This window comes from Cetorhinus maximus, chromosome 22 (assembly GCF_964194155.1).
Source record: "Cetorhinus maximus chromosome 22, sCetMax3.hap1.1, whole genome shotgun sequence".
NCBI lineage: Eukaryota > Metazoa > Chordata > Chondrichthyes > Lamniformes > Cetorhinidae > Cetorhinus > Cetorhinus maximus.
The window spans coordinates 25,639,378-25,656,407 of record NC_135900.1 but is presented as its reverse complement, the minus strand read 5'-3'; the positions used below and the strand labels follow the sequence as shown (position 1 = coordinate 25,656,407).

At 39.9% G+C, this 17,030-nt stretch overlaps 1 protein-coding gene across 1 annotated transcript in view; it reads left to right on the top strand.

The window, feature by feature from the left end:
* The window catches only part of otogl (otogelin-like), a 198,979-nt gene extending 182,597 nt beyond the window's left edge, over positions 1-16,382 (top strand). The window contains exons 51-55 of the mRNA XM_078568563.1: positions 675-794; positions 9,708-9,753; positions 12,422-12,493; positions 14,581-14,660; positions 15,054-16,382. Of these exons, the coding sequence (XP_078424689.1) occupies positions 675-794; positions 9,708-9,753; positions 12,422-12,493; positions 14,581-14,660; positions 15,054-15,254 (519 nt within the window). The 3' untranslated portion in view covers positions 15,255-16,382. The remainder of the gene's footprint in view (positions 1-674; positions 795-9,707; positions 9,754-12,421; positions 12,494-14,580; positions 14,661-15,053) is intronic.
* The last annotated feature ends 648 nt before the right edge of the window (positions 16,383-17,030 follow it).

Below are 17,030 nucleotides of genomic sequence, written 5' to 3'. Positions count from 1 at the left end.
ATAATTAGGCGTAAATACAGAGTGAAGTTTCTAATGTCTAAATTTAAATTGACTGATTTTGCACAAATAAGAACAGTTTCCATCATATTGCATGAGATATATTCGCATATTACCCTTCCATCCTGTAAAGCAACAACACTTGGTGCAACTGTTTTTATTTTACTATTTTACTATTACATTTATCACAACCACAACGCCTGAGCTATGGAGATTTGAAGCCAGTTGATGGATCCTTCAATTAGAACTTTTATTATTAGTACAGAAGGCAACCTAAGTTTCTTGATTTTGAAGTAGGGCAGTGAACGTAATGCTGATTTGTCACAGAAAGTGTGATGAAATTATGTGCCAGATATACCATTTTTAGATTATAAAAATATATGGATCAATATTTTAAAAATTCTATAAAACAGATGTAAGAAATAAAGATACACCAACTAAATTTAATTTCTCTTGGTCAGCTTTCAGAAGTGAAAATTATATTGAATATTTTTGTTTCTGTTGATCTATTTACCTTGCTGTGTATTTCAAAAATGTTAACTATTTAGTATCTATTGAATTGTTGCTTGAAGTGCTTCGTTGTCATTGTAATTGCTAAGTTAAAAGGAACTGAGAAAAACATATGTTGACTGCCTAACATATTTTAACTCACATGTGTTAATCATTTTTCACTCCAGGCAGGAACATCTTGGGTAGCTAAATGCATCAGATATGAGTGTCTGGAGACTACTGTTGGAGTTGTGATGCTTGGCTCTGGAGTTGTCTGCCCACCATTTAATAAGACTGACTGCATACAGGTTTGTACGTCTGTCATTAGCAATAACATATGTCTTCTGCATAGTTGGTAGTTTGGGGAGGAATGTCCAACTTTTGGAGTAGGGCCACAACCAGTGAGTGAGCTACATATGATTACACAAAATTGTAAGACCTCCATAAGAAATCTAAATATTGTGAAGCACAAAAATGCAGACTTTCTATACAAAAAAGGCCCCAAGCTCAAAAAAGCAAAGACCCCATACTCAAAAATCTAAATATCCCTTTTAAAAATTGACTGGCTGCTGTAAATAAATTACTGCTGCATTTCTCTTCCTGATCTGGTCTGGGCCAGTCCACAACCATCTACTCTGTTCCACTGTTGCTTGAACATAATCGTCTTGTTCTCTCCTGTGGCATCCATGTCTACTGCTACCCAAAGTTTGAAAATATGGAAGGTTGAACCTTAATTGAACTAAATAAATAACTAGAATGATTGGTGAATGCTAATTGGTACAAAAAGACTGAGTCTGAATTTAAAAGCTGAGGCTGAAATTCAGAGATCTTTAACCTATTTGTGGACTCCAAACATTGGAAGAAAGGCTTTGGAGACTGATGGAGATATCTAGGCAAGGCAAGACCTTATTCATTACTGACAGAGAAAGAGAATCCAACCCAGTATATTTACAAGGCTTCACTGTCCTGCAATAGGTTACAAAACTTAGTAACTTCTTTTTTATTTGTTCATGGGATGTGGGTGTCCCTAATTACCCTTGAGAACTGGATTGCTAGGCCATTTCTGAGGGCATTTAAGTGTCAACCAGATTGCTGGATCTGGAGTCACATGTAGGCCAGACCAGGTAATGACAGCAGATTTCCTTCTCTAAAGGGCATTAGTGAACCAGTTTGGGTGTTTACAACAAAAACCAACAATGGTGTTATGGTCATCATTAGGCTTTTAGTTCCAGGGCCAGGATTTTCCGATAATAGGCGGGCTGGGTAGGAGTGGGCGTGGAGCCGATCGCTGCCCGCGATTGGCTGCGCACCGCCATTTTATGCTCAGCACTTTCTGTGCGGGTGGAGGGAGAAAGGAGAGTCAGGGCCTGCGCTCTTTTGCGCATGTACACGAAAGTGTGTAGCAATCTCCCTGAGGCACGGAGCTGCCTCAGAGAGATTGAATGTATAATAAAATCATGACAGAATCAAATTAAAAATTTATTCAAACATGTCCCCTCATGTGACTGTGTCACATGAGTTGGGACATGTTTGGAAGGGTGGGAAAATTTATTTATTTATTTATTTTATAAAAGCTTCAGGAAACCTCATCCTGCCCGTGGATGAGGTTTCCTGAAAAATGTGAAGTCCGCTTGGGGTTTTTGCTTGCTCGCCAACCTTAAGGATGGACGGGCAACGTTCTTAAGGACTTTAATTAATTTCTTAACAGCCTTAATAGGCCCTTAACATTTTGGCGAGCGTGCAGCCAACTCCGGCATGCGCCCGCTGAACGAAATATCACAATGGCGCGCGATGACGTTGGGAGGGACACCCGGTGTCATCACGTATCATTTTATGCATCGGCGTGTCGGGCCCGACCCCATACGCCAACCGGAAGATTTTTTTATTGAATTCAAATTTGACCCTCTGCCATGGTGAGATTCGAACCCAAGTCCCCAGAGCATTCGCTTTGTCTTTTTGTCCATGACATCTTTGACAATCTCTCCTTAGCCCCCGCTTATCACTGGCCTGCTATCCAGCTTCACCTGCTCCACGCCCTCTTAAACATTATAAATTTCATCTAGCTCTGAAGAAGGGTCATACAGACTCAAAATGTTAACTCTGTTTTTCTCTCCACAGATGCTGTCAGACCTGCTGGGTTTTTCCAGCATTTTCTGCTTCTATTGCCCAGAGCATTACCCTGGGTATCTGGAGTACTAGTCCAGTGACAATACCACTACATCACTGCCTCCCCACAGAGAACTGTGGCACAAAGATGAATTGTAGTGACATTGGCATTCACTGTTACAAATTCCAGAATACCGGATATAAAAGCTGTCAACAGAATTATAAATCCTGGGCCATCCGTCTGGTATTGGAAGTTAATAGGAGATGTGCACAGTTGCTCAAATAAGATTTTAGTTTTGTGTGTGTGTGGTTTTTGCTTTTTTGTGTGTGGGCCTTCTTTATATGGAGAGTCTGAAATTTGTGTTTCATGATATTTAGATTTTCTTCTGGAGGCCTTGGAGTTTTAGTTAATCGTAAGTAGCTCATTCACTGGTTGCAGCCCCTATTCCAAAAGGTGGAATGCCCTACCCAAACTACCAGCTATGTGCTGGGTGAAGGAATTTGTTGGCCACCATCTGCACTATTTTAACATTTTGAATTAGTTAACTGAGAAAACAAACCACTGCTCTAAAATAGGAATCTCAAATAATTTTACATCATTTTATAAATTCCTTGTTTTTTTCAATTTACCAGCAATAGCTGATCAGTATAGTAATGTACAAATAGATTGTATTCTTGTGAGAATATGTTACATACTTTGTTGATTAAAGATGATATCAATATTTGAAACTAACCCACAATATTAACAAAAACAGAATTACCTGGAAAAACTCAGCAGGTCTGGCAGCATTGGCGGAGAAGAAAAGAGTTGACGTTTCGAGTCCTCATGACCCTTCAGCTGCTGAGTTCTGCTGAAGGGTCATGAGGACTCGAAACGTCAACTCTTTTCTTCTCCGCCGATGCTGCCAGACCTGCTGAGTTTTTCCAGGTAATTCTGTTTTTGTTTTGGATTTCCAGCATCCGCAGTAGTTTTTTGTTTTTATCACAATATTAACATGCAGGTGCAACAGGCAATTGGGAAGGCTAATGGAATGTTAGCCTTTATCACAAGAGGATTTGAGTGCAGGAGTAGTGTAGTCTTGCTTCAATTGTATAGAAGCTTGGTTAGACCACACCTGGAGTACTGTGTGCAGTTTTGGTCCCCTTACCTCAGAAAGGATATTATTGCCATAGAGGGAGTGCAACGAAGATTTACCAGACTTATTCCCGGGATGGCGGGACTGTCTTATGAAGAGAGATTGGGGAAACTGGGCCTGTATTCTCTAGAGTTTCAAAGAATGAGAGGTGATCTCATTGAAACGTACAAAATACTTAAAGGGATAGACAAGGTAAATGCAGGTAAGATGTTTCCCTGGCTGGGGAGTCTAGAACCAGGGGACACAATTTCAAAATAAGGTGGAAGCCACTTAGAACTGAGATGAGGAGAAATTTCTTTACTCAGAAGGTTGTGAATCTTTGGAATTCTCCACCCCAGAGGGTTGTGGAAGCTCAGTCATTGAGTATGTTTAAAATAAAGTAGAGATTGATGGATTTCTGATTAACAATAACGTAAATGGTTATGGGGATAGTCTGGGTAAAAGGCATTGAAGTGGTGTTTGATCAGCCACGATCATAGTGAATGACAGAGCAGGCTCGACGGGCTGAATGGCCTTCTCCTGTTCCTAAATTACTAAAATTAAGGTTTTCTGGGCTTCTTATCTCTTTAACAATATAAATTAATTATCCTGTTGTTAGCTGATTATAAAATACCTTTAACTACTATTGTATGCTTAGGGCTAACATATCAGCAATCAGGATATGAAATGTAATACTTTGTAAGTTGAGACAAACAACTCTCCTGCTTTCCAAAGCAAAATGCTGCCTATGTTAGAAATCTGAAATAAAAGCAGAAAAATGCTGGAAATAATCAACAGGCTTGGCAGCATCTGTCGAGAGAGAAATAGAATTAATGGACTGGATGTTCATGTTAGAGGCGGGTAGCGGGATTTGGGAAATTTCCCAACTCGGTGCGCCTCCCTGGGGAAAAGTGCCTCGTAAGGTGAGATTTTCATTGTGGGGGCAGTTGGGTGTGTGCTGGAGTTGGGCCCACTGACCCCCAAAATAGTTTGGAGGTGGCCACGGTGGCTGATGAGTGCCGAGGCGGGCTGATGAAAAGGCCCACCTCAATTCTCTGGGACTTTGTCGCAGTTAGTTTGTTCAATATTAGGCCTTCTAGCCCTAACCTCTCACATCCACTACCCCCACCCATTTCCAAGGCTCTATCAATGCCAACATGCCAGCCCATACCCACCACCCACTCCCAAAGGCCCCTCATACCCTCCATGCGAACCCATGTCCCTCCACCTACTCCCAATGGCTCCTCTTACCTTCCATGCCAATCCATGCCTCTCTTTACAAAAAACTGTTGCTATTATAACCTGATAAAAGTGTAAATCAACTAGACTTTTAAAGAATCAATAGCAGAAACTATAAGTACTTGATACCTCTTTATCTTGTGTAAATAAACTTTATGCCATTGACAAAATAGGTCTAAGAAAAAAAGCTGTCAATCAAGCAATGTTTTCCTTCGTGTGCAGCTGTTTCAACAAACTAATGGAAGTCTGGGCTCTCGGCCAAGCAAGTTATAAATTGATGTTTTTTTACGCTTTTCTACACATACCAATGCAACTATGGGGTTCATTGGTTTTGTACGAAGTATACTGGGTGAATGATCATGGAAGTGCTATGAGTTGGCATGAAAGGTGGAGGAGCCATTAGGGGTGGGTGGAAGGGCATGGGTTGGCATGGAGGATTTGAGGCAACATTGGGTGGGTGAAGGATATGGGTTGGCATGGAAAGTGTAGTGGGCCATTGGGGGTGGGTAGGAGGCATGGGTTGGCATGGGGGACCTGGATAACGCCTTTTGAAATTATCTTTCAAAAAGTTCTGGCATCCAGACAATGGTTCACAACTCCTCTGTGAACCACAATTCCTTAAGAAGCTGGGCTGACTCCACAAAAATTACAGGGGTTTAGGAGATGCCTACCTCCACAATGGAGCTGGCCAGGCTAGACTCGCAGCTTGCATCTTTTCTCCGCACTAGTGAAATTTGGGGGCTTGGGAATGGGGGTGGGAATCCTGAAATCAGGTCCGTTCTGCCATTTGTAAAGGCCTGAAGTGTCTCCCTGACATTTCAGGTCGTGACCTATCATCAGAACATTTAAAATAAAAATAAAAATTGCTGGAAACACTCAGCTGGTCTGGCAGCATCTGTGGAGAGAGAAACAGAGTTAGCGTTTTGAGTTGAACATCACTCTTCCTCAGAACAGATTTTATTTGTCACAACATTTAAGCCTGTTTTACCATTCAATTCAATAATGCTTGTTCTATAACTCAACCTCATTAACCCGTATTCATTCATTGATAATTATGCCTAACAAGAATCTATTGATCTCAGTCTTGAAAGCTTCAGTTGACATAGGATCCACGACCTTTTGTGCCAGAGCTTTGTTACCGCCCTTAATAAGAAGAAGTGCTTCCTGATTTTATTCCTGAACAGTCCGGCTCTAATTTTAGTATTATGCTCTCTTATTCAAAATTTCCCTGTCAGAGGAAATAGTTTTTAATTGTTTGATTAGATCATCCCTCAGTTGTCTATACTCAAGGGAACACAAGTCAAGTTTATGCAACTGGACCTTGTAAGTGAACTCTTTAAGCCCTGGTATCATTCAAGTGAATCTGCACTGCACTCGCTGCATGGCCAGTATATCTGCCCTGAGATATGGTGCCCAAAACTGTATGCAAAATTCCAGATGGGGTCTTAACCAAAAAAGTACAACTTAAGACCATCTTTTTCCCCTTTTATTTTACAGCCTCCTTGAGATAAAGGCGCACATTCCATTAGCCTTTTTGATTACTTTTTGTACTTGCCCAATAACTTGTTATGATTTGTAGACATGGGCACCCAATCCTTTTTGTTCCTTCACATTTCCTTTAGAAAATAGTCCAATTTGTCATTCTTCAATCCAAAGTGGATAACCTCACATTTCCCCACACTGAACTCCATTTACCACAGTTTTTCCCACTCACTTAATCTGTCTACCCATAGATGTCAGCATATAAATTGACCATTGAAGCCTTGAAAAATACTTTCAAAAACTGGGGCCGACATATACACCGAGAATAAATGTGAGCTGTGGGTGTGTGGGTGGTTGCCATCTTTGTTGTTTGCCACTCAGGGTTTGTTCTGTGTGGGAATATTAAATTTCCACACATCTTTTCAATGCAGCCCTTATTGCCTGGTTGATCCCTTGCACCCAATTATAAGGTATTGATAAACCTAACATGCACTTGTGGGGTGAAAAATTGAGGCTGACTACTACTGTGAGTATTGCATGCCGTGGCTGAAAAGGGGAGTCAACTTATACGCCAAGTATATGCAAAAACATGATTTGTAGGACTGTAAAAATGGGGTCATCTTATGCCCAGGTCAACTTATAAACCGCTATCTACGTTATGTCTCTTTGCAATTTCCTTCTCCCATTTGCACTACTTACTGAACCTCCAAACTTAATGTCACTTGCAAACTTGGATAACAACTCTCTATTCCTTCATCCAAGTCATTGTTGAATATGGTGAAAAGCCAAGGCTTCTGTATATATCCCTGGGGATCCAACCAATCAGAGTAAGTTTCTTTATCCCTACCCTCTCCAACCCATCAAGCCAAATCATGTTGCAAGTTTGCTTCCAATTCCATGCACTTACATTTTGCGAAACCATATCAAATACATCTTGAAGTCCATATAGGATCTCCTTAAAGAAATCAATTAAATTAGTCAGACATGACTTACCCTTCACAAATCCAGACTGAGATCAGCTCAAATTTGTGAAGCACTCAGTCACTCTGTCTCTAATGACAGATTCTAGTAACTTCACTACAACTGAAGCTGGGATTTGCAGTTATGTAGTTTCTCTTTTCTACCCTGCTAAAGCCAGTAAGTTATTCTCCTTGATTTATTTTTAGGGCAGAATTTTCTCCCCGTTGGGATAGGGGGGGCGGTTTTGGGTGGGAATGGGCGAGCGCGCAGCCCATCACCGCCCGTGATCGGCTGGGCACCGCCTTTTTAGGCCCGCCCAGCATGACACACACCTAGAAGCGCTGAGCGCTCCCTACATGGATGGGGGAGGAGGGAGAGTTGGGGCCTGTGCTCTTTCGCGCATGCGCGCAAACGAGTGCAGAAATCTCCCTGAGGCACAGAGCTGTCTCAGAAATCTCCCTGGGGCACAGAGCTGTCTCAGAAATCTCCCTGAGGCACAGAGCTGTCTCAGAAATCTCCCTGAGGCACAGAGCTGTCTCAGAAATCTCCCTGAGGCACAGAGCTGTCTCAGAAATCTCCCTGAGGCACAGAGCTGTCTCAGAAATCTCCCTGAGGCACAGAGCTGTCTCAGAAATCTCCCTGAGGCACAGAGCTGTCTCAGAAATCTCCCTGAGGCACAGAGCTGTCTCAGAAATCTCCCTGAGGCACAGAGCTGTCTCAGAAATCTCCCTGAGGCACAGAGCTGTCTCAGAAATCTCCCTGAGGCACAGAGCTGTCTCAGAAATCTCCCTGAGGCACAGAGCTGTCTCAGAAATCTCCCTGAGGCACAGAGCTGTCTCAGAAATCTCCCTGAGGCACAGAGCTGTCTCAGAAATCTCCCTGAGGCACAGAGCTGTCTCAGAAATCTCCCTGAGGCACAGAGCTGTCTCAGAAATCTCCCTGAGGCACAGAGCTGTCTCAGAAATCTCCCTGAGGCACGGAGCTGTCTCAGAAATCTCCCTGAGGCACGGAGCTGCCTCAGGGAGATTAGTGTAATTTAAAAAAAATTTTAAAAAGAAAAAAAAATTTAAGACATGTCCCCTCTTGTGACAGTGTCAAATGAGCTGGGACATGTCAATGAACTTTAATTAAAAAATTTATTTAATTTATAAACCTTTCATGAAACCTCATCCTGCCCATGGATGAGGTTTTATGATAAATGCGAAGGCCGCCTGGGCTCTTTGCCTGCCCGCCAACCTTAAGGTTGGACGGGTAGATTAATTAATTACTTTAATTAGTTTTTAAATGGCCTTAATAGGCCTTTGATAGTTCAGCGGGCGCGTAGCCAACTCCGCTGCGTGCCCGCCGAACTGAGGATCAGAATGATGCGTGGTGACGTTGGGACACACGCCTGACGTCACCGCGCTTCATTTTATGCGTTGGCGAGTGGGGCCCACCCCTGCTCACCGAGCCGAAGATTCTGCCCTTAGTTTCCCTTAACCCATTGGTATTTTGTCCCCATTTAATATGGCTGCCATTTCCCTATTGCCGATTACACCATCAGCTGCATCTGTTTTTAAATGGGTATAAATTTCCTTTGGCCATTCTCTTTTAGGAGAGGTAATTTTGACTCAGTGTGATGGTGTAAAATGGTGTAGTGAATAGCTTGTTTTACATCTCTCCTGATTTTTTTTTTCAGTTTACTCAAATAAGCCGCCTTTGTCACCTTCTGAAAATGCATATTATCTGCTCAAAGGCAGGTTATTGGTGATTATTTGCTGAACCATGGCTATTTATATGCTGTGATTTTTTTTTACTAAAGGTGAGGTGAAGAGGTAGCCCCAAGTCTATCAGCCGGAGCAGGGATTGAACCCCATGCTGTTGCCATTAATCTGAACCACCTGCTAAATGTCTAGCTAACCGAGCTAATTGCGCCCCTCCCATTCAACATGTGATAGTCACCAAGAAACCTAATAGGGAATTCAGAAGAAACGTCTTTACCCAGAGAGTGGTGAGAATGTGGAACGTGTGACCACAGGGAGTGGCTGAAGTGAATAGTATAGATCCATTCAAGGGGAAGCTAGATAAGTATATGAGCTAGAAGAGAATAGATGGTTATGATGGTGGATTTAGATGGGAAAAGATGGGAGGAAGCCTGAGTGGAGCATAATCATTGGTCCTGTCTTGTTGGATCAAATGGCCTGTTTCTGTGCCATATATCCTATGCCATCCTATGTAATCCTACATGATCTTTTGTCCATGGATGTACGTTTGATGTAATGTCTTCTCTCTCACTGGGATCAGTTTTTCCTGATAAATTGTACTTTTTTCTTTCCGCAGAAAGGGGGAGTTGTAAAGCTTTACATGGACGGTTGCTGCAAGACTTGTAAGTGAACAAGGCTGCATATTGTGCTTGTTTGGCTTTGGTTTTGGATAGCTGTGGTAAAATCCTGAATTGCTGGGAAAATGAAGGAGTAAAAAAAGCATGTAGTGTTTGAATCAGTTTGAACAGCAATCCGTTAATATGTTAAACAACAGTTGTGAACATTTTGTTGCACTGCTTATTTGGGCTGCAGTATGATAAATGCAGGCTGCTGATATGGTTAATCTCACATTTATTCTGGAGTATAACTGTTAAGTAAAGAAAAGAGAAACAATTTATCATAATCCTCTTTAGAGGTGTAATTTGGGAATACTATTCAGTGTCGATAAGGAAAGGAGATACATCATCTCAATTCAGTTTGAAAATATGAAGTCTTTTGGCAGAATTCTGAAAGGTAATTATAAAGTTCAAATATTTTTATTTTGCTTATGGACTTAAGTATTTTGACCAAGTGCAGGCAAGAACAATACATACAACATCAAACCTATTGTCATCCTGTCAGATTCCAACTTTCAGGAACCTATGGTAGCTACGGAGTCAAATGCAATCTGTCATAATTTCTGTCACCTCTTAATATTTGGTACTTTATTTTCCTTACTGCATTCTTTCCTTTCTGTTATTTCTACTCTATTTGTTTATCCTCTGAATTTATTTAACTTTTCTTGCTGCTTTTTTAGTTTTTCTTTCAAATACTTCTATGCCTTTATCAATTAAAAAAATATTTGGTTCAACTGTGCTATTTTAATTGAATCACTCAACATTAAGAGTACCAATTCCGAGTTGAATTGACATGTAAGACCTCTCAAGCCAATAATATCAGCTTATTTGCCAGATATGCAGTTAAATACCTTTCTGAATCTAACTGTTGGAAAGATTACTGTTTGGGTGGTAGCAAGGCTAATGACCTTCCAGATTCAATAAAACATAGTAGGTTAAGAATTCTAAAACCCTAGGAGAGGGACCTAGTTAAATCACATCTCTGTCCCTTTCTACCCCACCTGAATTATGGCCTAAGTTATTGGGAACAGATCATAATATGTGAGTTCCCAGCATCTGGTACTGTTAAAGGCCTCAGTGAAAGGAGGGTTACAATTTAAATGTTACAGTTTCAATGTGACAGTCAGTTACAATAGAGAAACATAAATTCAAAATGGGTAATTTTAAATTAAAAAACAATCTTCCTGTGGCTCTGCTGCCCCTCTGACAGCCCGTCTGAAACTATGTACATGCTTGCCTTCTTAATCCCTTTAAAGCAAACTTGAACTTAAAGTAACGCAGAAAAATTATTTCTATTTCCTTAATGTGCGATAAAATAGTCAAAATATCCAGTAGGCTCACATGTGGTTGTTAACCCAGAGATAGTATAGAGGAAATAGGACAGCTGGGTTAGAAGAAGAATGAACACAACAATCAAAAAAAGTAAATTGGAAATAAAACTTTAAAAAGTAATGAGGGCTCTCATTTTCCTTTGTCTTATTTTCCTGTTTCGGACTTCCTGCCTTTCTTTCATGTTTAGGTTTCATTAGATTTTCCATAATTTCTTACAGATGCCTTATTCCAGTTTTATTTTACTATCCTCTTCAACGTCCTTTGTATTCCTTCTTCAAAATGTAACATTTTTTTCCCAATTAAGTAAAAAACAAATCTTAGACTTACAGAAATTTGATACATACTTAAAGGAAGTGATATAATAATAAAATAAATGCTAATATCTTAGTATCTCACTTAAGATATACATAATATGTATACCTTAATATACAATAACATATTAAACACATATATAATAATGGATTGGTATGCACACTGTAGCTCTTAATTAGCTTGATCAGTTTGCTTTAAATGTTCCTTAAATGCTATAAGTATGCATGTTTGAGAGTGATGATAACTGGATACATTGAATGTACAATATAATTCTTTTATACTAATTGTGAGTAGAAAGAAAAGAATATGAAAACTCTTACAATTTTGTGGTTTTCCCTGAGCAGCAGTGGCCAAGAAAATACAGCAACGAAACTGTGCTGCTAAGAACTGAGCCTTTATTCTGTTTATGTCTTAGGTCATAGTCAAAGGTTATGAATAAAACAGCATCACTTGGTCTTCAGATAGGTGTGTCACATAATATAAAATAATACTCAGTAGCTCTGCTGTAATTTAGTGCAAAGAAAACCATAAAATTAGAAGAGGTGGACATTTTGTTGTAGCCTTTAAGGCAAGTATAAACTGAACTGATCATACCAATAAAGGGCTGCAGTGTGCAGCCCAATGTATTTTGGGTCTTCAATACCCATTATATAACATATATATATATATTTTCCAACAAAAATTCTTTTTAGAGGAACCAGTTCATAGGAACACAAAAAACTGTTATACTTCAGAATTATATATATTGTTTAAACCGATGTGGCTGCAGAGAATGCACCTAAATCTCAATTACCTGCTTACATGTGATTCTTTAGTGTTATTTTGATTTATAAATATGCCATCACTGACTAAAAGCATGTGCACTTGAATGGCCTTTCAAGTTCAACACCAGCTTGTGTTCATACGCATTCCTTTGTGACATAAACATATTCTTCTATACCAGCTTGATTTAATGCATGCCAGATATGTAATATTTCAATGTAATTTATATTGTTACTTTATATTAAACTGATATTGATAATTCTGCCAGGTTCTGGATTGGGTTTATTACCTTTTACCATTAGTCCAGTAGTCCCAACTGGTAGTACTAACTGTGACACAGGTACTATTCCCATTATGTATTTTCTTTATAATTACAGTATTTTTCAACAACAAAATGTAAAATGAATCTATAATATGTGAAATGCATGGTATAAGAATTATTCACAACAAGCACAGAATGAGTTTTATGTATTATGTAGAATTATATAGACTTACAGCACAGCAGCAGGCTATTCAGTCCAACTGTTCTATACCAGCTTTTACAGTTCACATAAGCTTCCTCCCGCTCTAATTATCTCTTCCCACCTTAGTTGCCACCATATCCCTCTATCCCATCTCCCTCATGTATACATCAACTCTCTGCTTGAATGCATCAACATTTCAACAAATCCATGTGGCCATGAGTTTCACATTCTCATCACGCTCTCTGAATTCTTTATTTGATCAATTAATAGGCAACTCATATTTGGCTCGCTTGTTATGGCCTCACTAAACAGGGGAACACTTTGTCCACATCCACCCTCTCTAACTCGCTTTATTTTAGGTCTTCCTTTAGCCTTCTCTTTTCCAGACAAAAAGTCCCTGTTCAATCTCTCTTCGCAATTCTGGCAACATTCTTGTACACCTTTTATGCAGTTTCTCCAGTACATCAACATATTTTTTGTAGTTTGGTGAGAAGAACTGCAGACAATACTCCAAGTATGGTTTAACAAGGTTGTATATAACTTAAATATTGTCTCCCTGTTTTGGTATTCTGTTCATCTACCAAAATGAACTTTGCTATACTGAATCTCATTTGCAATTTATCCACCCAGGCTGTGGGCCTATTATCCTGTTCCTGTATTTTGGTGCTGTGCTGTACATTTTTCACCATATTCCCTCAATTTGGTAACATTTGCAAACTACAACAGCATACCTCCAGTTTCTGAGTCCAAATCATGTGCATGGTGAACAGTAGAGGTTCCAGCACTGATCTCTGCAGAATACCACCTTGCACTTTCAGCCAATCTAAAAAACTTCTTTTAACTCCTATCCTCTAAATTCCTCTTTAAATCTATTTTGTGACCCCCGAGTCCACTTGCCCTTACCTTTGCCATGAGCCTCGTCTATGGTTCTTATCAAAAGCGTGTATGTTAGGGATAATGAAGATATCAGTACAGATTTTTTCTTACAGCACTTAAGCATAAAGGTTTGCCTAGGTAGAGTGTAAACTGAATGGGGAGCTCCGCACGCTTGTAATGGAGCCTGACTGATTTTCTATGCTATTTAATTCATGGATGGAATATCAGGCAAGCTCTCCATGAGTTCTACAAGCAAGCATGTTAAGAAGAGAATCAACACTATGATAGTTTTGCAGCTTTGTACTTATCATCCCTTATTCCTCAATGACCCTGTCTTTCAAGTAACAACAGAAGACTGCTCCCTTGTTTCTTCTTCTATAATCTATTTGTGCACTTGGAGGATGGGCACCCATGCACTGGAGGGAATTCCTCCTGTCATCACTCCACCAAGCAATGAAAATCATTATTTTTTTCTTACATGGAGGCTGTGATGGAAGTAGAATTGCATCTTGCTTTATTGTCTGAATTGTAATTTTTCTATGAAATTTAAGATCACTGAATTTCTAGGCCACTACTTCAGTGAGTGAGTGGTCAATCTATGCAACAGGTTGCCTAGGGAAACATTGGAAGCAGGTGGTATTGATTCCTTCAAGTGCAAATTAGATAGATTTTCAGGAAATAGTGTCTTGGAAGATAGTGCAAGAATAATCTGAGATATGGCAAATGCTAAATGTAGAATGGTCAGGAGAAACAGGTGATCTTTGACATATGGTTCCCAAAACATGCCAGTATGAAATTACAATGCTTATCATAGCTGTTGCCATGTAAATGAACCTCTATTATGTTTTGTAGCAGCTAACTGAGATTTGATTTGATGCCAATTATTTTAATTCTTGTTTAACTGTGCATTAAAATTAAGTAAATAACAATGAAGCATTTTTCTTCGATAATTGGTCTTAATTTCAATTTACTATACGTGAAACAAATAAGAGCACAGCTTTAAGTTAATGTTAACATTTGCCTGTAATGTTGTATTAATAACTTTTGCAAATATTTCAGACAGTTTAATGTGTCCATTTATTACTAGGCAAAGAAGATACAAGGCCTTGCCGGAAGTTAGATGTTAAAATGATCATAAGAAAAGATGACTGCCGCACTACTGGCGCTGTACGTATAAACTCTACCTTTTATCTTCAGTTATGCCATTACTGCTTACAATAAAAATGTAGCTATACAGTGGGCAGTTGATGCCAGTATTACATCCAATCCCACAATCTCTTTCAGCAAAGACACAGAAGCAGTTGTAGTGACCTCATTCCTTGCTTGGCAGAAACCAGCCATCTTAGCTCTGACCCAGCACATGGAACTGTATCTCAGTGCCATCTCGGAGTCTATATGATAAACAATTAAGAATGTTTAATGCCATCATATTGCTAAGGAAGTGACTTAGAACATTTAAAGGAACCAAAAATGAAAAAAAAAAATTAGTTTTACTGTAGGGAAAGTATCCCCTTGTGAATTAAATATGGAACGTTCTTCATGATTCTGAATTTTTTCCAGGTTATTGTGGCTTCTTGTGATGGTAAGTGCCCATCTGCAATGATATTCAACACTAATATTAACAGCTATGCAAGATTCTGCAAGTGCTGTAGAGAAGTTCAGCTCACCGTTCAGACCGTGCCACTTTTCTGTGCCGGCAATGCTACTTGGATTGACTTTACGTTTCAAGAGCCAACAGACTGTTCCTGTCAGTGGAACTAAACACTTCTTATTATGAGTTAATTGTACTGTTACAAAGTGGCCTGGAAATTGATTGATGCCCAGCTGATATGGCAGGCAGCTTGCATGTGCACATTTTGCATTGGGAGTGCACTGGTGAGGGCAGAGGGAAGGTGCCTAGGGCCTGTGTTTGAAATGGGCATTGGTCCCATTGCATATGAACTTGCAAATAAGTCATGTTTCACATCCCCTCCTTAAACTTCTCTGCCTTGAATGCCAGCATTGGGCAGCAGCTTTTAGGAAAAAGCAAGCCTACATTTTCCCCAAAAGAGACCACTGGAGGCTGCCAGCAAAAAGGTAAGATTTAAAAATTCTTACCTGAATTTTGAACCAGAAGGAGACATAGCTCCTTCTAGCTCCATAGCAGTGCCAAAGACCATTGCTGACCCCTAGTTATTGCCGTCCCTCTCTCATGACCCAAAATTTGAGTTCCTTTCACCACCAAGCTGCCTGATACCACCCAGCAGGTGTCTGCGGCTCACCAGTCTTACACAAATGAGGTCTAGTGCCCAATATTGGGTGTGCCTTACACCCATCTGAGCCATCAGAGGAAGCACTCTGGCATGAACCAATTTCTAGGCCAATGGATCTTCAAAATTCACATTTCTGAACATTACCTACATGTCTGCAATTGTTCTGTTAAATGCTTTACACTAAATATTTGTAAATTTACGATAGAATTAATTTTTTGTGATAACTTGTTGGCAATGACAGTGATGTAAGGTTATTTAATCAAATAAAATTTGTGTTAAGCTACTTTAGATATTTAGTAAAAACAATATGTTATACTTCACATTATTTTGAGTATACGATAAATGTTCTTGTTTTTTAATACAAACATGAGTAAAAATTTTACTTATGCATTTCTTGCTTTGCTCTGAATATATTGCGTCAATTTCATAAGCAGTTGTAATTGTTTTTTCTTTTGATCATTTATGCCAGACAGATAATTTGTGTAGTCTGCCTACAACATTATTGTTTATAAATTGTTGACATTATGAATTGTAAATTATAGTCGAGCGCAATTTATTTTCTAAACTCATATTCAATCAATTACTTTTTCTTTACTGAAAACTGGAAAATTGCAATAAATGATTGTGGCTTCTAAAAGTTCATGGTTAACTTGAATTGACGTGCTATAAAATAAGCACTTAATAGTGTTTTGCAAACTGACCATCAAAGTGTTACTGGACCCCTCCATGCTCTTCCCATTGACTGCAGTCTTTCTGGCAGGCCTGCCATTACACCAAACATTTCATGGTGCATGCCCATCAACCTTTTTCAGTAGGGTGCCCAACTGAAGTCCTCTGAAGCAGAACTCGTGTGTAACCTCAGCCTCCGCCCTTTAAAAGACAGCGACCTACCCCCAAGAGCTTCTGGCCAATCGAAGGGCTGGCAGCTTTATAGTCCCAGGAATGCCGCTTCTGATTCTGCAGATGTCACAAATGGACACCGACTTCCCTGCAAGGTAAATAGGGTTGAGGGTCACCGGGAGCAATATAGCTTGCCCTGGTGAAGGGGCCATTTGTTAAGGTTGGTTGTGCTTCTGCAGGTGTGGCCCTTGGCATGGACAACTCTTTCCTTGGATGTAGACATCCCAATCAGGAGGGCCATTCTCCCAAGCCCACAGGTCTTACTGCGTGGTCTCACTATACAGCGGGTAGCTCATCAGCTGCTGGTAAAATGTTAGCAGTGGTGGGAAAAGGCCCTTAAATTGCATTTAATTGACTACCTAAAGGCCTCAATTGACCTTTGGAT